Raw genomic sequence first — 18,996 nt, forward strand, 5'->3', positions numbered from 1 at the left:
CAATCTAATGTCATATTGTTTCATCTCAACCGCTAATATTTAATGACACAGTATGATCATCTCTCAGTCAAAATAATAAACTCTCATCCATGAGAATATATGCTCTAAAAAAAGTATAGAGTTTGTATACCGTATTAAAGCATAAGCTGTGCATTTGTTTGCGTGTGTATTTCTGTTCCCTGAAAGACAACATGGTTTATCCTGGTGTTGCATATAGCTCCCTGTCTTTACATGAGGTTTACTTCCTTATGGTGACTGGAGGTTTACATAATATGGCTTGCAGGTAAATTGGTCTCTTGTGCTCTGGGGCAATAAGGAAGCCTCTGATGAGAAGGTGTAAAGGGAAATTTTAATAACACTGACCGATGTTGTTTTCTTACTATCATTTTCCTGAGAAAAATCTAATAAATGTATCAATGTTGCCTTCAATTCATTAAAAGTAGGAGTTTACACAGGTCTGTGTTGCCAATATACACAATTTCATTAATATTGTTGCTCACACAGCAGGCACATTTAGTTGAACTACTACATATAACATAATCCCTCTGCAAGATGGATGTATCCAATGTAGTTCATTTTTTGTAGATTTCATTTCGGGTTTGCAAGATCCCAGCCAGCATTGTCTGATTTAAAGCTAGGGTCAGTCAGCAGCGGCGTGCTGTAGTGAGTCGGCTCTGCCCCCAGGTTGGATGGACGGGAAACCAGGATGTCTACCTTAAAAAGATTATAGTCCATTCAGAATCTTTTAATTACATGATGCTACAGTATCACTGACAAAGGAGTGATCAACACTACAACAACCCATTGTTCCCTGGAGTAACGAAAAGCTTATCTGTAGAGGGTCAAATTACTTTTTGATGCTTCTTCCATAGTAATACGCACCTATTGTTTCCAATGCTGATTGATATGAGCCAATAACAGTAAATACTACAAATAATTTTACAACTCTGAACAACAAGGATTTTATTTGTTGAAAAGTCTATGAATATATGATATGATTACTGTTGAATTGGAATCTTGTCGTGTAGTTTGACTGTTTTGAATTTCAGTTGTGAGGCATCAACAGCCAAACACCAACTGACATGACCCAGCTTTTGACAAAGGTTTCATTCATTCATAATGCACTTTATCATGTTATTTCAATACATAAACTAAAAAAAGAATTGTGTTTTTTTCATGACTGTTATACTGAAAACTGTGTGAGGACGAGGGCTCCATTTCTTCCACTACATGAGGAATAAAGTTCAGACAGTGGAACACTGGTGCCATTGATAACAACCTAGCTATCCATCCAATGATGAGATAGATGGTTATTGGCCAATTTTCTTTGCTACCTGATAGTCAGGCTCCATCACATGCAAATATCCCCCTGATGAAGGGGTAGTAAAGGCTCTGGTTACTGAGGACTGAGGCACACTGAGAGGTGAACTCTACTGCTCCGAGGACTGCTTTTGTGGATCGGAATTTATAAAGAGGCCAACATTAGCTATGGCTTTGGCGAAATACCACACAGACTGCATAGAAAAACCGATCCGCATGTGTTTCAGAATAATCGGCCATTTCATAGGAACACATCCGTGGTGGTTCTTCATCGTACCCATCATCATCTCGACAGCATTAGGAAGTGGATTTTACTTTTTGGAAGACAGAACATCTAATGACATCGAAAAGCAGTTCACACCTCTAGATGGACCAGCCAAGAAGGAAAGAAAATTTATTCAAAAATATTTCCCACAAGATGAATCCATGTTTTCCAGCTTGCGGTTGAGCACAGATGGAACATATGCATGTTTCATGGCCACATCTAAGGCAAACATTTTGACAGTGCCACCACTTGAGGAAATATTAGTCTTGGACAGCAAGGTTCGGAACATGACTGTGGAGTTTGAGGGTGAACCGTTGCAATATGTGGATATTTGCGCAACAGTGAATGGAAGTTGTTACACCAATGCCATATTGGACATTATAGGCTACAATGCTAGCAATGTTGATCTTATTAATTTGACGTTTCCAGCACATTATTCTACATCTGGCAGGGTTTCCTTGAGGTCAACACTTGGTAGTGTTAAAATAGACAACTCAATTGTTCAAAGTGCCGAGGCAATACAACTTTTTTACTATTTACGAGAATACAACGAAACAAGAACCAACATTTGGCTGACTGAGTTTGTTAAGTTGCTCTCAGAAGAATCAACAAATGTCACCGAGGTGAGATACCATACATCCCTGTGTATATATTACAATGTTTTATTTGTTTTCTATTTTCCTGCCTGGACCTGTAATGTATGTTTCTTTGTAAAACATATTTTTTTTTACAAAAAAGTATTTTTACACACTTTTGTCATCTCTTTCTAGGTGTCATATTCTACATCCATGTCAAGACAGTGGGAACTCGACAAAGTTCCAAAGAGTATTATTAGATTTTTTTCCATCACATATACTATTACCATTTCTTTTGCAATTGTTTCAAGCTTAAGGTTTGTAAAGCATTTATCTACTTTATGTTACATGACATGGACATGTAGATGTACATGTGAGGGGTGGTGGGGTGGTGGTGGTGGGGGGGGGGTTAGTTACATAGCACGTGTCCACAGTATGTATGGAAATCCACTTTTAAATGGTTTTAATTTCTTCAGGTTGGACAACGTGAGGAATAAGGTGTGGGTGGCCACCATTGGAGTCTTCTCTACAGGACTAGCAGTTCTTTCCAGTTTCGGGATGCTGTTGTTAATGGGTGTGCCTTTCGTCATGACTGTTTCTTCCTCCCCTCTACTGATACTGGGTAAGGGGAAAGAGTATTTTCTCTTCAAACCTTCATTAGTATTTCCATTCCATTCCATTGAAGGTAAAATGTATAGATAATAGCTTCATACCAAGAGGGCAAATAACTTCCTTATACAACCAGTATACAACCAGACCATGACGTCATTGCAACCAGTTATGTCCGCTGGGTAAGGCCTTCAAATTCATATTCTAGTGTCTCGCTGAACTTTCTGCGTCATATGGCGCAGAGATTCTTCTAACATACCACATATTCTTCATTTGAATGTCATGAATTACTTAAATGTCATGACTGTTCATGCCTTTCTCTGTCTCAACCCACTGGGCACAGACGTCAATTCAACATCTATTCCACGTTGGTTCAACGTAATTTCATTGAAACGACATGGAAGCAACGTTGATTCAACCAGTGTGTGCCCAGTGGGAAGTCATGTTCATGTTCACCGCCTCGCTCAACGACAAAACCCTTTCTGTTTAAGGTATCGGAATGAACGACATGTTTATCATGATCTCCTGTTGGCAGAAGACCAATGTCCATGACAGCGTGATAGATCGTCTGGCAGACACCTACGAAGATGCCGCCATCGCCATCACCATAACCACACTAATGGATGTCCTGGCGCTGTACCTGGGCTTCAGCTTGCCCTTTGGCTCTGTTCAGACCTTCTGTCTGTACGCTGGCACGGCTATTCTTTTCTGTTACATCTACAACATCACATTCCTTGGCGCGTTCTTAGCACTGAATGGCCAGAGGGAAACTAGCAACCGGCACTGGTTCACCTGTGTAAAGATTCCAGTGGATTGTCCTCCTGGGAAGTCGAGAAGGTATGGAATCTGCTGCGTTGGTGGGGCCTATGATCATGACACCGGGACAGAGGAGGAGCAACCAATTAGCGGCTTCTTTGGGAAGTATTACGGGCCGTTTCTGACCCAGAAATGGACCAAAGCGTCCATTGTGGTTCTCTATGCCGGATTTCTGGCTGTCAGCATCTATGGATGTGTTGAACTGAAGCAGGGAATTGAACTAAAGAACCTGGCTTTAGATGATTCCTACATTATCAAATATTACAACAACGAAAATACGCACTTCTCTCACTATGGTCCAAATGTTATGGTGGCTGTTAATGAGTCACTTGCCTACTGGGAAGAAGACGAGCGCAACAATCTCAGCTTGTGCATTGCGGATTTTAAAAAGTTGGAAAATGTTGACAAAAACTTCTCTCTCTCCTGGCTTGACTCTTTCCAAAACTTTGCAAAGGATCTTGATATAAACTCTGAAAATACCTTCAAAAGCAACCTGCTTCCCTTCTTGGAACAACGTCCAATGACCAGGCAGGACATTCATTTGGATGCAGACAACAAGATCTGCTTTTCTCGCTTTTTTCTTCAGACGCTAAACATCAGCACGTCAAAGAAACAGAAGGACATGTTGATAAGCCTCAGAAAAACTGCTAAAAAATGCCCCATCGATTTACTAGTTTATCATCCAGTGTTTATCTACTTTGACCAGTACAACGTTATTGTGGATAACACCATCCAGACTACCGTGGTTGCCACAGTGGTGATGCTGGTGATCTCCTTACTCCTGATACCCAACCCGCTCTGTTCGCTGTGGGTGGCCTTCTCCATTGGGTCGGTCATCATGGGCATAGCTGGATTCATGGCGCTATGGGACGTGAATCTGGACTCAATCTCCATGATAAATCTGATCATCGGAATCGGTTTCTCAGTCAACTTTTCCGCCCATGTCTCGTACGCTTTTGTCTCGAGCGCCAAGGCCGACTTGAACGAAAAGGCTGTGGATGCGCTGGCCCAGATGGGTTATCCCATAGTGCAAGGAGCTGTCTCCATCCTTTTAGGGGTGGTGGCGCTCTATTTCTCAGAGAGCTACATCTTCAGGACTTTTTTCAAACTCATTTTCTTGGTTATTATGCTCGGGCTGGTTCACGGTGTTGCTTTCCTTCCTGTGTTTTTGACATTCGTTGGGATGTGCAGAAATGGATGGTGTAGTGATGCAACACTAAATACATGATGTAAATAAAAAATACAACACTTTTTTTTAGATGGTAGTGTGAATGAATTAAGGAATGTAAAATAGGTTAAAACCAACTCACGCCACTAGCTATTTCTCTTACGGACATAGTCATTGGATATTGACGTGAAACCACCTGTTAAAAAAATTGTTAACACAATAGTTTTCCTTCATCTGCGATTGATTGAATTGGTCGGTCCGATTTTCTTATGTTTCTATGTTATTCTCTTTGCTGTAATTTGACATTTTATTTACTTACACTGTGGACTTTCAGCTGCATTGGCAAAACTTGTGTTCTATAAAAGTTGCATACTGTATTATAAATACATTAAAATGGCTATTTTACACAAAAATCTGAATCTGTCAGTGTATTTACACAGGTGCAAATGTTTGCTAGTATATTTTAACATCTAGTTAAAGTTAAGTTATCGTTTTCTTCTTACAAAAAATGTATATATACATGTATATAGTTTCTTTATCAAGTTTAGTACATTTTCGACTTGCCTTGGGTGTTGTCGTTTAATCCAAATAGTTAGCTGATATATGTTATTGATCAACGTCCAGAATCTTCTGGCAAGCATTTGTGAACATATATCAACTACACTGTAGTTGAACATGCATACATTCTGATGTCAGGAAAGGTGTGCGTATCAAACAGATAAAACAGTGAAGATCATCCACAGGGGTTAAGATTATAATAGGGTTTTGTTTATTTACTTCAGCTGCACAAAATATTCCTCCAACGTCTGTCATCATATCATTGAGAGAATGAAAAGCGTGTCAGCCAATTGCAGAGCCAGCCAATGCATACGCAGCCCAAAAGCCTTCTATCTATATACAGTGTTCCTGTTAAACCCCATTCATATATACAACTAAAGGTGGGTAAAAAGCCAAAAACAGGAGCTTGAAATGTACAAAGCATACAAATAAGTTATACTGGTTATACACTGGGCAATGTGGTATACAGTATTTCATAATAATAATAATAATCTTTGCCTCTAAAGAAAAGTCTCTATTCTTAAATGCTAAAAAGGTATGTATTTAAACCTCCATTCTATTGCAATCTTAACGCTTCCAACTCAACATTAGCAGACATTTCAAAAAGGATTTCAACACTCTTGCCTAAAGCGTTCATGCTAACCAAAGATGGAGATCCTAGATTGTTGAAGCGATTGAGTATTGTCTACAGATGCATTTGACCGTTTCCCTTAAAAGGCTCACACATCAGCAAATGACTATGATGGTACTTGCTTACAGTATGAGGTTCTGTGCTTGTGTTTAAAAACATACAACGTGAGGACATGTAAAGAAGAGATTCCCAGATCTACTGAACGGTGGAGACAGCTGGTGTTCAGATGTGAATAGAGAGTACACAGCAGAAGTGGGGTGAACCAGGATATGAGGGGTTGTAGGGTCTTCTAATAGGTTTCATTGTTACTTTGAAAATTGTTTAGAACTAGAAACCAGATAACTTGAGTTATTTCTTCATTAATGGATAAACTAATGTTGGCTGAATTGAAACTAAAAACTAACGATTTAATGGCCCGTCACTGCTTAATATACCAACGTTGGGTTTGAAGTAACAAACATAATTTCGAAGCACAGCAGCATTCCCTTCCATCTACAGTACCAGTCAAAAGTTTGGACACACCTACTCATTCAAGGGTTTTTCTTTATTTTTACTATTTTCTACATTGTAGAATACTAGTGAAGACATCAAAACTATTAAATAACACATATGGAATCATGTAGTAACCCCAAAAAAGTTTTAAAACAAATCAAAATATATTTTATATTTGAGATTCTTCAAAGTAGCCACCCTTTGCCTTGATGACAGCTTTGCACACTCTTGGCATTCTCTCCACCAGATGGCATATCGTTGCAGAACGCTGTAATATGGACTTGGTCTTTTACCAAATAGGGCTATCTTCCGTAACCCCCCCCCCCCCCCCCACCTTGTCACAACACAACTGATTGGCTCAAACGCATTAAGGAAAGAAATTCCACAAATTAACTTTTAACAAGGCACACCTGTTAATTGAAATGCATTCCAGGTTACTACCTCATGAAGCTGGTGGAGAGAATGCCAAGAGTGTGCAAAGCTGTCATCAAGGCAAAAGGGTGGCTACTTTGAAGAATCTCAAATATAAAATATATTTTGATTTGTTTAATACTTTTTTTGGTTACTACATGACTCCATATGTGTTATTTCATAGCTTTGGATGTCTTCACTAGTATTCTACAATGTAGAAAATAGTACATATAAAGAAAAACCCTGGAATCAGTAGGTGTGTCAAAACATTTGACTGGTACTGTACTGTATATGCACACAGCATTTACATATTATATCACACATACAGAGTACATTTTCAGACTAAGAGATACCAATTTGTAAGTCGCTCTGGATAAGAGCGTCTGCTAAATGACGTAAATGTAAATTTAATATTTTAATTTTGGGTTAAGTCCTAACAGTACATTCCCAAAAGAGACAGGGAAAGGGGTATATCTAGTCAGTTGTACAACTGAATGCATTCAACTGAAATGTGTCTTCCGCATTTAACACAACCCCTCTGAATCGGAGAGGTGCGGAGGACTGCTTTAAATCGACATCCACATCTTCGGCAACCCGGGGAACTGCCTTGCTCAGGGGCAGAACGACATTTATTTTATTTTTTTTACCTTGTCAGCTCGGAGATTCGATCCAGCAGAAAAACCTGGGAATCTTGGTAAACTACTTACGGAGAATCAGATTCAATCATGTCTCTGTAGTAGGTAGTCTCAGGTAGAAATAACTGAATTTTTTACTGAGGTTAGATTATTTCGTAGTGATTCTGGTTGTCCAGAGCAAGACATGGAATCAATGGACTTGGACTTTTACTGGGCATAAAACATTTAACATGTACATACAGTACATATACAGTGCCTTCAGGAAGTATTCATACCCCTTGACTTATTCCACATTTAGTTGTGTTACAGCCTGAATTCAAAATTGATTCAATAAATAAAAAAATCCTCACCCATCTTCAAACAATACCCCCCATAACGACTGCTATTAGAACTTTTTGCAAATGTATAACCCAAAAAAAAAAAAGAAATACAAAAATATCTAATTTGCATAAGTATTCACATCCCTGCCTGAGTCAATACATGTTAGAATTACCTTTGGCAGCGATTGCAGCTGTGCGTCTTTCTGGGTAAGTCTAACAGCTTTCCACACCTGGATTGTACAATATTTGCACATTATTCTTTTTGAAAATTCTTCAAGTTCTTTCAAGTTGGTTGTTGATCATTGCTAGACAGACATTTTCAAGTCTTGCCATAGATTGTCAAGCAGATTTAAGTCAAAACTGTAACTAGGCCACTCAGGAACATCCAATGTCGTCTTGGTTGGTAAGCAACACCAATGTATATTTGTCCTTGTGTTTTAGGTTATTGTCCTGCTGAAAGGTTAATTTTGCTCCCAGCGTGTCTGTTAGAAAGCAGACTGAACCAGGTTTTCGTCTAGGATTTTGCCTGTGCTTAGCTCACTTCAGTTTCTTTTTATCCCCCCCAAAAAACTCCCTAGTCCTTGCCGATAACAAGCATACCCATAACATGATGTAGCCACCACCATGCTTGAAAATATGAAGAGTGGTAGTCGATGATGTGTTGTGTTGGATTTGCCCCAAACATAATGCTTTGTATTCAGGATATAAAGTACATTTCTTTGCCACATCTTTTGCAGTGGGATGCATGTTTTGGAATATTTTTTTCTGTACAGGCTTCCTTCTTTTCACTCGGTCATTTAGGTTAGTATTGTGGAGTAACTACAATGCTTTTGATCCATCCTCAGTGTTCTCCTATTACAGCCATTAAACTCTGTAACTGTTTTAAAGTCACCACTGGCCTCATGGTGAAATCCCTGAGTGGTTTCCTTCTGCTCCGGCAACTGAGTTGGGCAGGATGCCTGTATCTTTGTAGTGACTGGGTATATTGATACACCATCCAAAGTGTAATGAATAACTTCACCATGCTCAAAAGGGATATTCAATGTCTGCTTCTTTTTTTTACCCATCTACCAATAGGTACCATTCTTTGCGAGGCATTGGAAAACCTCCCTGGTCTTTGTGGTTGAATCTGTGTTTAAAATTCACTGCTCGACTGAGGAACCTTACAGATGATTGTATGTGTGTGGTACAGAGATGAAGTAGTCATTAAAAAAAATCACATTAAACACTATTATTGCACAGAGTGAGTCCATGCAACTGATTATGTGACTTGTTAAGCACATTTTTACTCCTGAACTTATTTAGGCTTGCCATAACAAAGGTGTTGATTACTTATTGACTCAAGGCATTTCAGCTTTTCAAATTTGTAAACATTTCTAAAAACATAATTCCACTTTGACATTATGGGGTATTGTGTGTAGGCCAGTGACACAAAATCACAATTTTATCCATTTTAAATTCAGGCTGTGAATGCTTCTTGAAGGCACTGTACACAGCTCCGTAGCTCTGTTTGCGTAAGACTGTGAAATCACTGCGGACAGCGATTTATTGTCTCCCCACCCCATCTCCCCAATTAATCAGTGACGCCTCCACCCTTGGAAGTCTCATCTGGTCTCCAGGGCCTTGCCCTCCAGGACCATCTTGATCTCTCTGGCGTCCAGTGTCTCGTATTGCAGCAGGGCCCTGGCCAGGCTCTGGTGCTCTTTGGCGTGAGACTTGAGGAGCACCCTGGCCCGCTCGTACGAATCCTGAGGACCATACAAACCACCAGAGGAGTTGAGGGAATTTCTGAAACGGGCTTGGATATGTTCCAGTGCAATTACAGGGCTTAGACACACCTGTAAATTGGGTCTGTTATTTCCTTAAACTGCAACACTGAATAAGCCTGGTTTGAAAAATGGGGAACATAAAAAACCACAAGCCAAAGAGCACTGGGACAGGGGCTTGGAAGGTCGACGGAGGTGGAAACGTACCTTTAAAAGTTTCCTGACTTCGTGTTCGATGGCAGCCTGTGTCTTTGGGCTCTGCTTGGTTTGGTCAGCGTAGGTCATGACACCCAGCTACAACGCAGGTGAGAGACAGATAGTGTCACAATATATATATATATATATATATACACACAGTGAGGGAAAAAAGTATTTGATCCCCTGCTGATTTTGTACGTTTGCCCACTGACAAAGACATGATCAGTCTATAATTTTATTTAAACAGTGAGAGACAGAATAACAACAAAAAAATCCAGAAAAACGCATGTCAAAAATGTTATAAATTGATTTGCATTTGAATGAGGGAAATATGTATTTGACCCCTCTGCAAAACATGGACTTGATGGCAAAACCCTTGTTGGCAATCACAGAGGTCAGACGTTTCTTATAGTTGGCCACCAGGTTTGCACACATCTCAGGAGGGATTTTGTCCCACTCCTCTTTGCAGATCTTCTCCAAGTCATTAAGGTTTTGAGGCTGACGTTTGGCAACTCGAACCTTCAGCTCCCTCCACAGATTTTCTATGGGATTAAGGTCTGGAGACTGGCTAGGCCACTCCAGGACCTTAATGTGCTTCTTCTTGAGCCACTCCTTTGTTGCCTTGGCCGTGTGTTTTGGGTCATTGTCATGCTGGAATACCCATCCACGACCCATTTTCAATGCCCTGGCTGAGGGAAGGAGGTTCTCACCCAAGATTTGACGGTACATGGCCCCGTCCATCGTCCCTTTGATGTGGTGAAGTTGTCCTGTCCCCTTAGCAGAAAAATACCCCCAAAGCATAATGTTTCCACCTCCATGTTTGACGGTGGGGATGGTGTTCTTGGGGTCATAGGCAACATTCCTCCTCCTCCAAACACGGCGAGTTGAGTTGATGCCAAAGAGCTCCATTTTGGTCTCATCTGACCACAACACTTTCACCCAGTTCTCCTCTGAATCATTCAGATGTTCATTGGCAAACGGGCCTGTATATGTGCTTTCTTGAGCAGGGGGACCTTGCGGGCGCTGCAGGATTTCAGTCCTTCACGGCGTAGTGTGTTACCAATTGTTTTCTTGGTGACTATGGTCCCAGCTGCCTTGAGATCATTGACAAGATCCTCCCGTGTAGTTCCTCACCGTTCTCATGATCATTGCAACTCCACGAGGTGAGATCTTGCATTGAGCCCCAGGCCGAGGGAGATTGACAGTTATTTTGTGTTTCTTCCATTAGCGAATAATCGCACCAACTGTTGTCACCTTCTCACCAAGCTGCTTGGCAATGGTCTTGTAGCCCATTCCAGCCTTGTGTAGGTCTACAATCTTGTCCCTGACATCCTTGGAGAGCTCTTTGGTCTTGGCCATGGTGGAGAGTTTGGAATCTGATTGATTGATTGCTTCTGTGGACAGGTGTCTTTTATACAGGTAACAAGCTGAGATTAGGAGCACTCCCTTTAAGAGTGTGCTCCTAATCTCAGATTGTTACCTGTATAAAAGACACCTGGGAGCCAGAAATCTTTCTGATTGAGAGGGGGTCAAATACTTATTTCCCTCATTAAAATGCAAATCAACTTATAACATTTTTGACACGAGTTTTTCTGGATTTTGTTGTTATTCTGTCTCTCACTGTTCAAATAAACCTACCATTAAAATTATAGACTGATCATTTCTTTGTCAGTGGGCAAACGTACAAAATCAGCAGGGGATCAAATACTTTTTTTCCCCTCACTGTATATGTAGTGCTGCAACATTGGGTGGTTCCCATTCATGCCAATAAAGCTAATTCAACACTACATGTCCGGAAGGTTATACAGTAAAATCACGGGACTTTGCTGATGCGTTATAAAAGACATGACTTCATTTTGTCTCTCCCTGACCAAACGTCCAGCATCCATAACTTACCCTCTCACACATACCAAATCTGGTCACCATCATTTTTGCAATTTTGGTGGCAGCATCAAAGTCACTTGATGCACCTGAAAAAACAACAAAAAAGATGAACGTGGTTTATATATAATTTGTTTAGTCTTTAAGCACTCTTGGAAGATGACTAATAGGGTAAAATATATAAATGTCTCAGCAACACTAATGACATGGGTTAGTCAGAGCATGGTTCTGGTAACACTAATGACGTGGGTTAGTCAGAGCATGGTTCTGGTAACACTAATGACATGGGTTAGTCAGAGCATGGTTCTGGTAACACTAATGACGTGGGTTAGTCAGAGCATGGTTCTGGTAACACTAATGATGTTGGTTAGTCAGAGCATGGTTCTGGTAACACTAATGACGTGGGTTAGTCAGAGCATGGTTCTGGTAACACTAATGATGTTGGTTAGTCAGAGCATGGTTCTGGTAACACTAATGATGTTGGTTAGTCAGAGCATGGTTCTGGTAACACTAATGATGTTGGTTAGTCAGAGCATGGTTCTGGTAACACTAATGACGTGGGTTAGTCAGAGCATGGTTCTGGTAACACTAATGACGTGGGTTAGTCAGAGCATGGTTCTGGTAACACTAATGACATGGGTTAGTCAGAGCATGGTTCTGGTAACACTAATGGTGTTGGTTAGTCAGAGCATGGTTCTGGTAACACTAATGACATGGGTTAGTCAGAGCATGGTTCTGGTAACACTAATGACGTGGGTTAGTCAGAGCATGGTTCTGGTAACACTAATGATGTTGGTTAGTCAGAGCATGGTTCTGGTAACACTAATGAATGTGGGTTAGTCAGAGCATGGTTCTGGTAACACTAATGACATGGGTTAGTCAGAGCATGGTTCTGGTAACACTAATGACGTGGGTTAGTCAGAGCATGGTTCTGGTAACACTAATGATGTTGGTTAGTCAGAGCATGGTTCTGGTAACACTAATGACAGGGGTTAGTCAGAGCATGGTTCTGGTAACACTAATGACGTGGGTTAGTCAGAGCATGGTTCTGGTAACACTAATGATGTTGGTTAGTCAGAGCATGGTTCTGGTAACACTAATGAATGTGGGTTAGTCAGAGCATGGTTCTGGTAACACTAATGACATGGGTTAGTCAGAGCATGGTTCTGGTAACACTAATGACGTGGGTTAGTCAGAGCATGGTTCTGGTAACACTAATGATGTTGGTTAGTCAGAGCATGGTTCTGGTAACACTAATGACAGGGGTTAGTCAGAGCATGGTTCTGGTAACACTAATGACGTGGGTTAGTCAGAGCATGGTTCTGGTAACACTAATGATGTTGGTTAGTCAGAGCATGGTTCTGGTAACACTAATGACGTGGGTTAGTCAGAGCATGGTTCTGGTAACACTAATGATGTTGGTTAGTCAGAGCATGGTTCTGGTAACACTAATGATGTTGGTTAGTCAGAGCATGGTTCTGGTAACACTAATGAATGTGGGTTAGTCAGAGCATGGTTCTGGTAACACTAATGATGTTGGTTAGTCAGAGCATGGTTCTGGTAACACTAATGACGTGGGTTAGTCAGAGCATGGTTCTGGTAACACTAATGACGTGGGTTAGTCAGAGCATGGTTCTGGTAACACTAATGACATGGGTTAGTCAGAGCATGGTTCTGACAACACTAATGACGTGGGTTAGTCAGAGCATGGTTCTGGTAACATTAATGATGTTGGTTAGTCAGAGCATGGTTCTGGTAACACTAATGACATGGGTTAGTCAGAGCATGGTTCTGACAACACTAATGACATGGGTTAGTCAGAGCATGGTTCTGGTAACATTAATGATGTTGGTTAGTCAGAGCATGGTTCTAGCAACACTAATGATGTGGGTTAGATTCCTGAATGGGCCACATATTACTGAAAATATGTGTCACTCTTAATCTCCACAATTCTGTAAATCAGTTTGAATAACAGATAAATGACCATATCATACCCTCAAAAACATAAATCCCCAACATTTAGATTGAATTTATCTATTAGAAATTTGGATGACAGGATTGCACCCCTTGAGATGTGGAGGAGGAATATGCTTATTGCACTACATTACTGTACACGTTGACTGTAATTCTGTACTCAAATTACCCTCCTACACCAACTCTACATCCCCCTGCATACCAGTGGTGATGAACTCATTGCCAAATATGATCTCCTCTGCCACGCGGCCTCCCATGCTGACGTCCATCTGGGCCAGCAGCTGAGCACGCGTCTCGCTCCAGCGGTCATCCTCCGGTAGCATGGACACCTGGGAGACAGTGGGGGAAGGAGTGAGGCCTGGCAGCAAATGGAACCAACTTATTGCACACTTGATGTTTCTAAAAACATCAAAAACAACTATTTAATTTGCCAGAAAAAAAACCCAGGAGGAGGACTAAGCCGCTGTTCATAATTACCAAAATGAGGCCTTATTATATTGGCATGCTCAGCAGAACGGATTCCTAAAAAACATGGCGGTACAGATAAACTACAGTGCCTTCAGAAAGTATTCAGACCCCTCGACTTATTCCACATTTTTGTTGTGTTACAGGCAGCCTGAATTCAAAATGGATTCAATATATGTTTTTCCTCACCCATCATCACACAATAGCCCATAATGACAAAGTGAAAACACGTTGTTGTTTTTTTAAAATCTTGGCAAATTTATTGCAAATGAAATAAAGAAATATCTAATTTACATAAGTATTTACAGCCCTTTGCTATGACCCTCCAAATTGCGCACAGGTGCATCCAATTTCCTTTGATCATCCTTGAGATGTCACTACAACTTGATTGGAGTCCACCTATGGCCAATTCAATTGTTTGGACATGATTTAAAAAGAAACACCTGTCTATACAGTGCATTCGGAAAGTATTCAGACCCCTAAACTTTTTCCACATTTTGTTACGTTACAGCCTCATTCTAAAATGGATTAAATAAAATAAAATCCCTCATCAATCTACACACAATACCCCAAAATGACAAATCGAAAACAGGTTTTTAGAATGTTTGGAAATGTATTAAAAATAAAAAAACAGAAATACCTTATTTACATAAGTATTCAGACCTTTTCCTATGACTCGAAATGGAGCTCAGCTGCATCCTGTTTCCATTGATCATCCTTGAGATGTTTATACAACTTGATTGGAGTCCACCTGTGGTAAATTCAATTGATTGGACATGATTTGGAAAGGCACACACCTGTCTATATAAGGTCCCACAGTTGACAGTGCATGTCAGAGCAAAAACCAAGCCATGAGGTCGAAGCAATTGTCCGTAGAGCTCCGAGACAGGATTGTGTCAAGGAACAGATCTGGGGAAGGGTACCAAAAAATGTCTGCAGCATTGAAGGTCCCCAAGAACACAGTGGCCTCCATCATTCTTAAATGGAAGAAGTTTGGAACCACCAAGACTCTGCCTAGAGCTGGCCGTCCGACCAAACTGAGCAGCCGAGGCAAAAGGCAAAAGATTCTGTGATCTGATGAGACATAAATTTAAGTATTTGCCCTGACTAAAAAGCGCTATGTCTGGAGAAAACCAGGCACAGCTCATCATCCGTCTAACACCATCCCTACCGTGAAGCATGGTGGTGGCAGCATCATGCTATGGGGATGCTTTTCAGCAGCAGGGACTGGGAGACTGGTAAGGATGGAGGGAACAATGAATGGAGCCAAATACAGGCAAATCCTTGATGAGAACCTGCTTCAGAGTGCAAACAACCTTAGACTGGGGTGAAGATTTACGTTCCAACGGGACAATGACACCAAGCATACAGCCAAAAGCAACACTGGAATGGCTTAAGAACAAGAATGTGAAAGTCCTTGAGTGGCCCAGCCAAAGGCCAGACCTCAATCCCATTGAAAATCTGTGGAAAGAATTGAAGATTGCTGTTCACCGCCACTCCCCATCGAACTTAACAGAGCTTGAGAAAACCTGCAAGCAAGAATGGGAGAAAATCCCCAAATCCAGATGTGCAAAGCTGATACAGACATACCCAAGACAACTCAAAGCTGTAATCGCCACCAAAGGTGATTCTACAAGGTATTGACTCAGTGGTGTGAATACTTATGTAAATGAGATATTTCTGTATTTCATTTGAAATCAAATTTGCAAAAATGTCTAAAAACATGTTTTTACTTTGTCATTCTGGGGTATTGTGTGTAGATGGGTGAGAGAAAATATAAATGTAATCCATTCTGAATTCAGGCTGCAACAACAACAACAACATGTGGAATAAGTCAAGGGGTATGAATACTTCCTGAAGGCCGTCATAGCCTTCATATAAGAAACCAGTATCACAGTAAAAAAATAAATACACTGTTGATATTCTACTAATCAAATCAAAGTGTATTGGTCATGTGCACAGCAAGGTTATTATAGTAAAACTAAAACAAACAAACTAATCATGAAAAAAAAACTGTTCAGTAAACTAAAAAAATTTAACAAACCTGTTTGAAAAACAAACTATACTGAAACTATAAATAAAACAAACTCAAATAAAATAAAAACCAGCATGAATTATGTTCAGTTTGAGTTTTTTTTTCTAAACTTAGGGCAAAACGTAATAGGGTTTTCAAGCTTTTGGGGTGTTTTCAACAATGACGTATGCAAACCCTGGATGACTAAGCAGCCATCTTGGCATGACTAAGCAGCCATCTTGGCATGACTAAGCAGCCATCTTGGCACTCCTCCTCAGATGTAAAAAAAAAGATTTTGGAAGCTATAGAAACGCATGTATTATTGTCTACATTCATTTTGACACGTTTCTTCTATTAGAGACACCTTAATGAATGCGTTTAAATTATATTATGCTAGCTAAACATAAACATTTAAAATAAATATATATATATTAAAACATTTTCCTGAAAGTTTTCTTTGAGTACTAATGTTATTGTCCACACCACAACCAAAACATTCTTAAACACATGTAAATTTTGTCCTGTAGAATTCCATTCATTCCTATGGAGGACTGCTTCTACTGGGGAGTGTCAATATGGCCGACCGGTGGCTTCAAAGCCTCTCATTGGCCAATACATAAATAGCATCAGCAATCCAGGGTTTATACACATTCATTGGTTTTCAAGCTACTGTGGCAGGTAAATGCGGCCAGGAGATGGCGGTGTTTCAAATAGGCCTAGCTTGTGTATCACTATCACTAGCTAACAACGAAGAAAAAAAACTCAGCTTGGTAGCTAACTTGATTCTTCTAACAGGTATCTACTTCTAAAGTAAAAAAAAGCATTGGATTGGTATAAACATGGGTGAGAGAGTTTCTTTCCACCATATTTTTTGCACCAGTCTCTGTTTCCTTTAAAATCCAAGTCACAACAGCCTGTTGGGTTTGAGTGAAAACGGTGAGGTGAAAGGATGGGAGATGTGTGGGGAGTGTGTAAGCATGTTGGAGTTTTTGACTTTATAATTGAAACCTTCCCTAACCTATGAGCTGACCCATCACCTTATGTATTACTGCCCCCCAGTGGCAAGAAGTGACATAGCAACTAAACATAAAACTACCCCACACACGCTTTCTGTCCCTAACACTAAAACGAACAAATCTATAAACTGAAACGAAATAAAAACTAGCTGAAACTAAACAGAATTTTAAATAAAAGCGTATAGAAATAAATAAACGAATATAAAAACACAAAACTGTAATAACCTTATTAGTGCACAGGACATGGCGTAAACGGTACAGTGAAATGCTACTAGTCTATCCATGTAGCACTCCCTACCCATCTTATTTCCTATAGATTTGAATTTCCCTATTTCCAGTCCTACTTACATGACCCAGCGTAGGTCCTCTGGGCATGATGGTGGCCTTGTTGATGGGCATGGCGTCCTTGGTGTAGTACGCCACGATAGCGTGGCCTGACTCATGGTAGGCCGTGATCTCCTTGTTCTTCAGGTCTATCTCAACACTCCTCCTCTCTGGGCCTGTGGGAGGGAAGCGGGACAGATATAAAAGTTGATTTCCAAAACCTGCTCAAAGATCCCCGAATCTCCAATAAACTCCTAACCCCTACGTCAGGGATCATCAACTATATTCAGCCGCGGGCCGGTTTTTCTTTGAGTGGATTGTCGAGGGGCCGGGGGTTGGGGGTTGGGGCTGGGGGTTGGGGGCTGGGGCTGGGGGTTGGGGGCTGGGGCTGGGGTTGGGGCTGGGGGTTGGGGGTTGGGGCTGGGGGTTGGGGGCTGGGGGTTGGGGGTTGGGGCTGGGGGTTGGGGCTGGGGCTGGGGCTGGGGCTGGGGCTGGGGGTTGGGGCTGGGGGTTGGGGGTTGGGGCTGGGGGTTGGGGGCTGGGGCTGGGGGTTGGGGGCTGGGGCTGGGGTTGGGGCTGGGGCTGGGGGTTGGGGCTGGGGGTTGGGGCTGGGGGTTGGGGGTTGGGGGTTGGGGCTGGGGGTTGGGGCTGGGGGTTGGGGTTGGGGGTTGGGGCTGGGGGTTGGGGCTGGGGGTTGGGGCTGGGGCTGGGGTTGGGGGCTGGGGGTTGGGGGTTGGGGCTGGGGCGATTTGTGATTAAGGGTTGTATTTCTATTTTCCTCCCCATTCCTAATGTGATTAAGGGTTGTATTTCTATTTTCCTCCCCATTCCTACAGCAGAGCTCACCCATGAGGATCTTGTCCTTGGCGAAATCCAGCTCTTTGAGGGTCACCATGTCTTTGCCGTCCACCGCCGCCTTCAGAGCCGCCTGGTTGACCAGGTTCTCCAGGTCTGCCCCGGAGAAGCCCACTGTTCCCCTGGCGATGATCCCAGCCTCGATGTCTGCATGAAGTCGTTAGCAGGAACAGGTACAGCTAATCAACTACGGTGAGTCTTACTAGCATGTTTTTCTCTTTTAGTATGTACACATAGGCTATTAGCATGCAGCGATTAGCATGTTGCCACTGCATATTCTCATATAGCCATTGTCTATAAGTATGCATCATTAGCATGTAGCTATATTCTATTAGCATGTATTCATTAGCAAGTAGCCATAGTCTATTGGCATACAGCCATTAGCATATTGCCACTGTAGATTCTCATATAGCCATAGTCTATTTGCATGTACCCATTAACATTTAGCCCAGCAGATTCACTTGTGTGAAGCTATTGCTCATCAGCAATTGACTCAAGCTATGATCAACATAGGTCACACATGCATGTTGCTCACGTACCAGGGTCTACTTTGATCTTCCTTAGGTACCAGTTGAGGATCTCTGTGCGCCCCTTCACGTCTGGCTTGGGGACGGTGACCTGCATGTCGAAACGTCCTGGCCGAATCAGAGCGCTAGGGAGGGGAGGAGCTTCACTGACTTTAGGTTTGTTTTAACATGGCAAG

At 41.6% G+C, this 18,996-nt stretch overlaps 2 protein-coding genes across 3 annotated transcripts in view; one reads left to right on the plus strand and one right to left on the minus strand.

Annotated features, from left to right (window-relative positions):
* Window positions 1-1,488: 1,488 nt before the first annotated feature.
* On the plus strand, window positions 1,489-4,813 carry LOC311146316 (patched domain-containing protein 3-like; the record flags this gene model as incomplete). Its single annotated transcript, XM_084182805.1, has 3 exons — window positions 1,489-1,763; window positions 2,637-2,782; window positions 3,261-4,813. 3 exons carry the CDS (start codon window positions 1,489-1,491, stop codon window positions 4,811-4,813), a joined length of 1,974 nt encoding a protein of 657 aa, XP_084038931.1.
* Window positions 4,814-7,490: 2,677 nt separating this feature from the next.
* The window catches only part of LOC311147163 (ATP-dependent zinc metalloprotease YME1L1-like), a 35,818-nt gene continuing 24,312 nt past the window's right edge, over window positions 7,491-18,996 (minus strand). For both annotated transcript variants that reach the window (XM_084183799.1, XM_084183800.1), the window contains exons 12-18: window positions 18,833-18,945; window positions 18,285-18,440; window positions 17,463-17,614; window positions 13,822-13,948; window positions 11,661-11,734; window positions 9,774-9,860; window positions 7,491-9,548 (exon numbers count right to left, since the gene is read on the minus strand). In XM_084183799.1, the coding sequence (XP_084039925.1) occupies window positions 9,405-9,548; window positions 9,774-9,860; window positions 11,661-11,734; window positions 13,822-13,948; window positions 17,463-17,614; window positions 18,285-18,440; window positions 18,833-18,945 (853 nt within the window). In that variant the 3' untranslated portion in view covers window positions 7,491-9,404. The remainder of the gene's footprint in view (window positions 9,549-9,773; window positions 9,861-11,660; window positions 11,735-13,821; window positions 13,949-17,462; window positions 17,615-18,284; window positions 18,441-18,832; window positions 18,946-18,996) is intronic.

Source organism: Coregonus lavaretus (assembly GCF_964263955.1).
Source record: "Coregonus lavaretus genome assembly, chromosome: 19".
NCBI lineage: Eukaryota > Metazoa > Chordata > Actinopteri > Salmoniformes > Salmonidae > Coregonus > Coregonus lavaretus.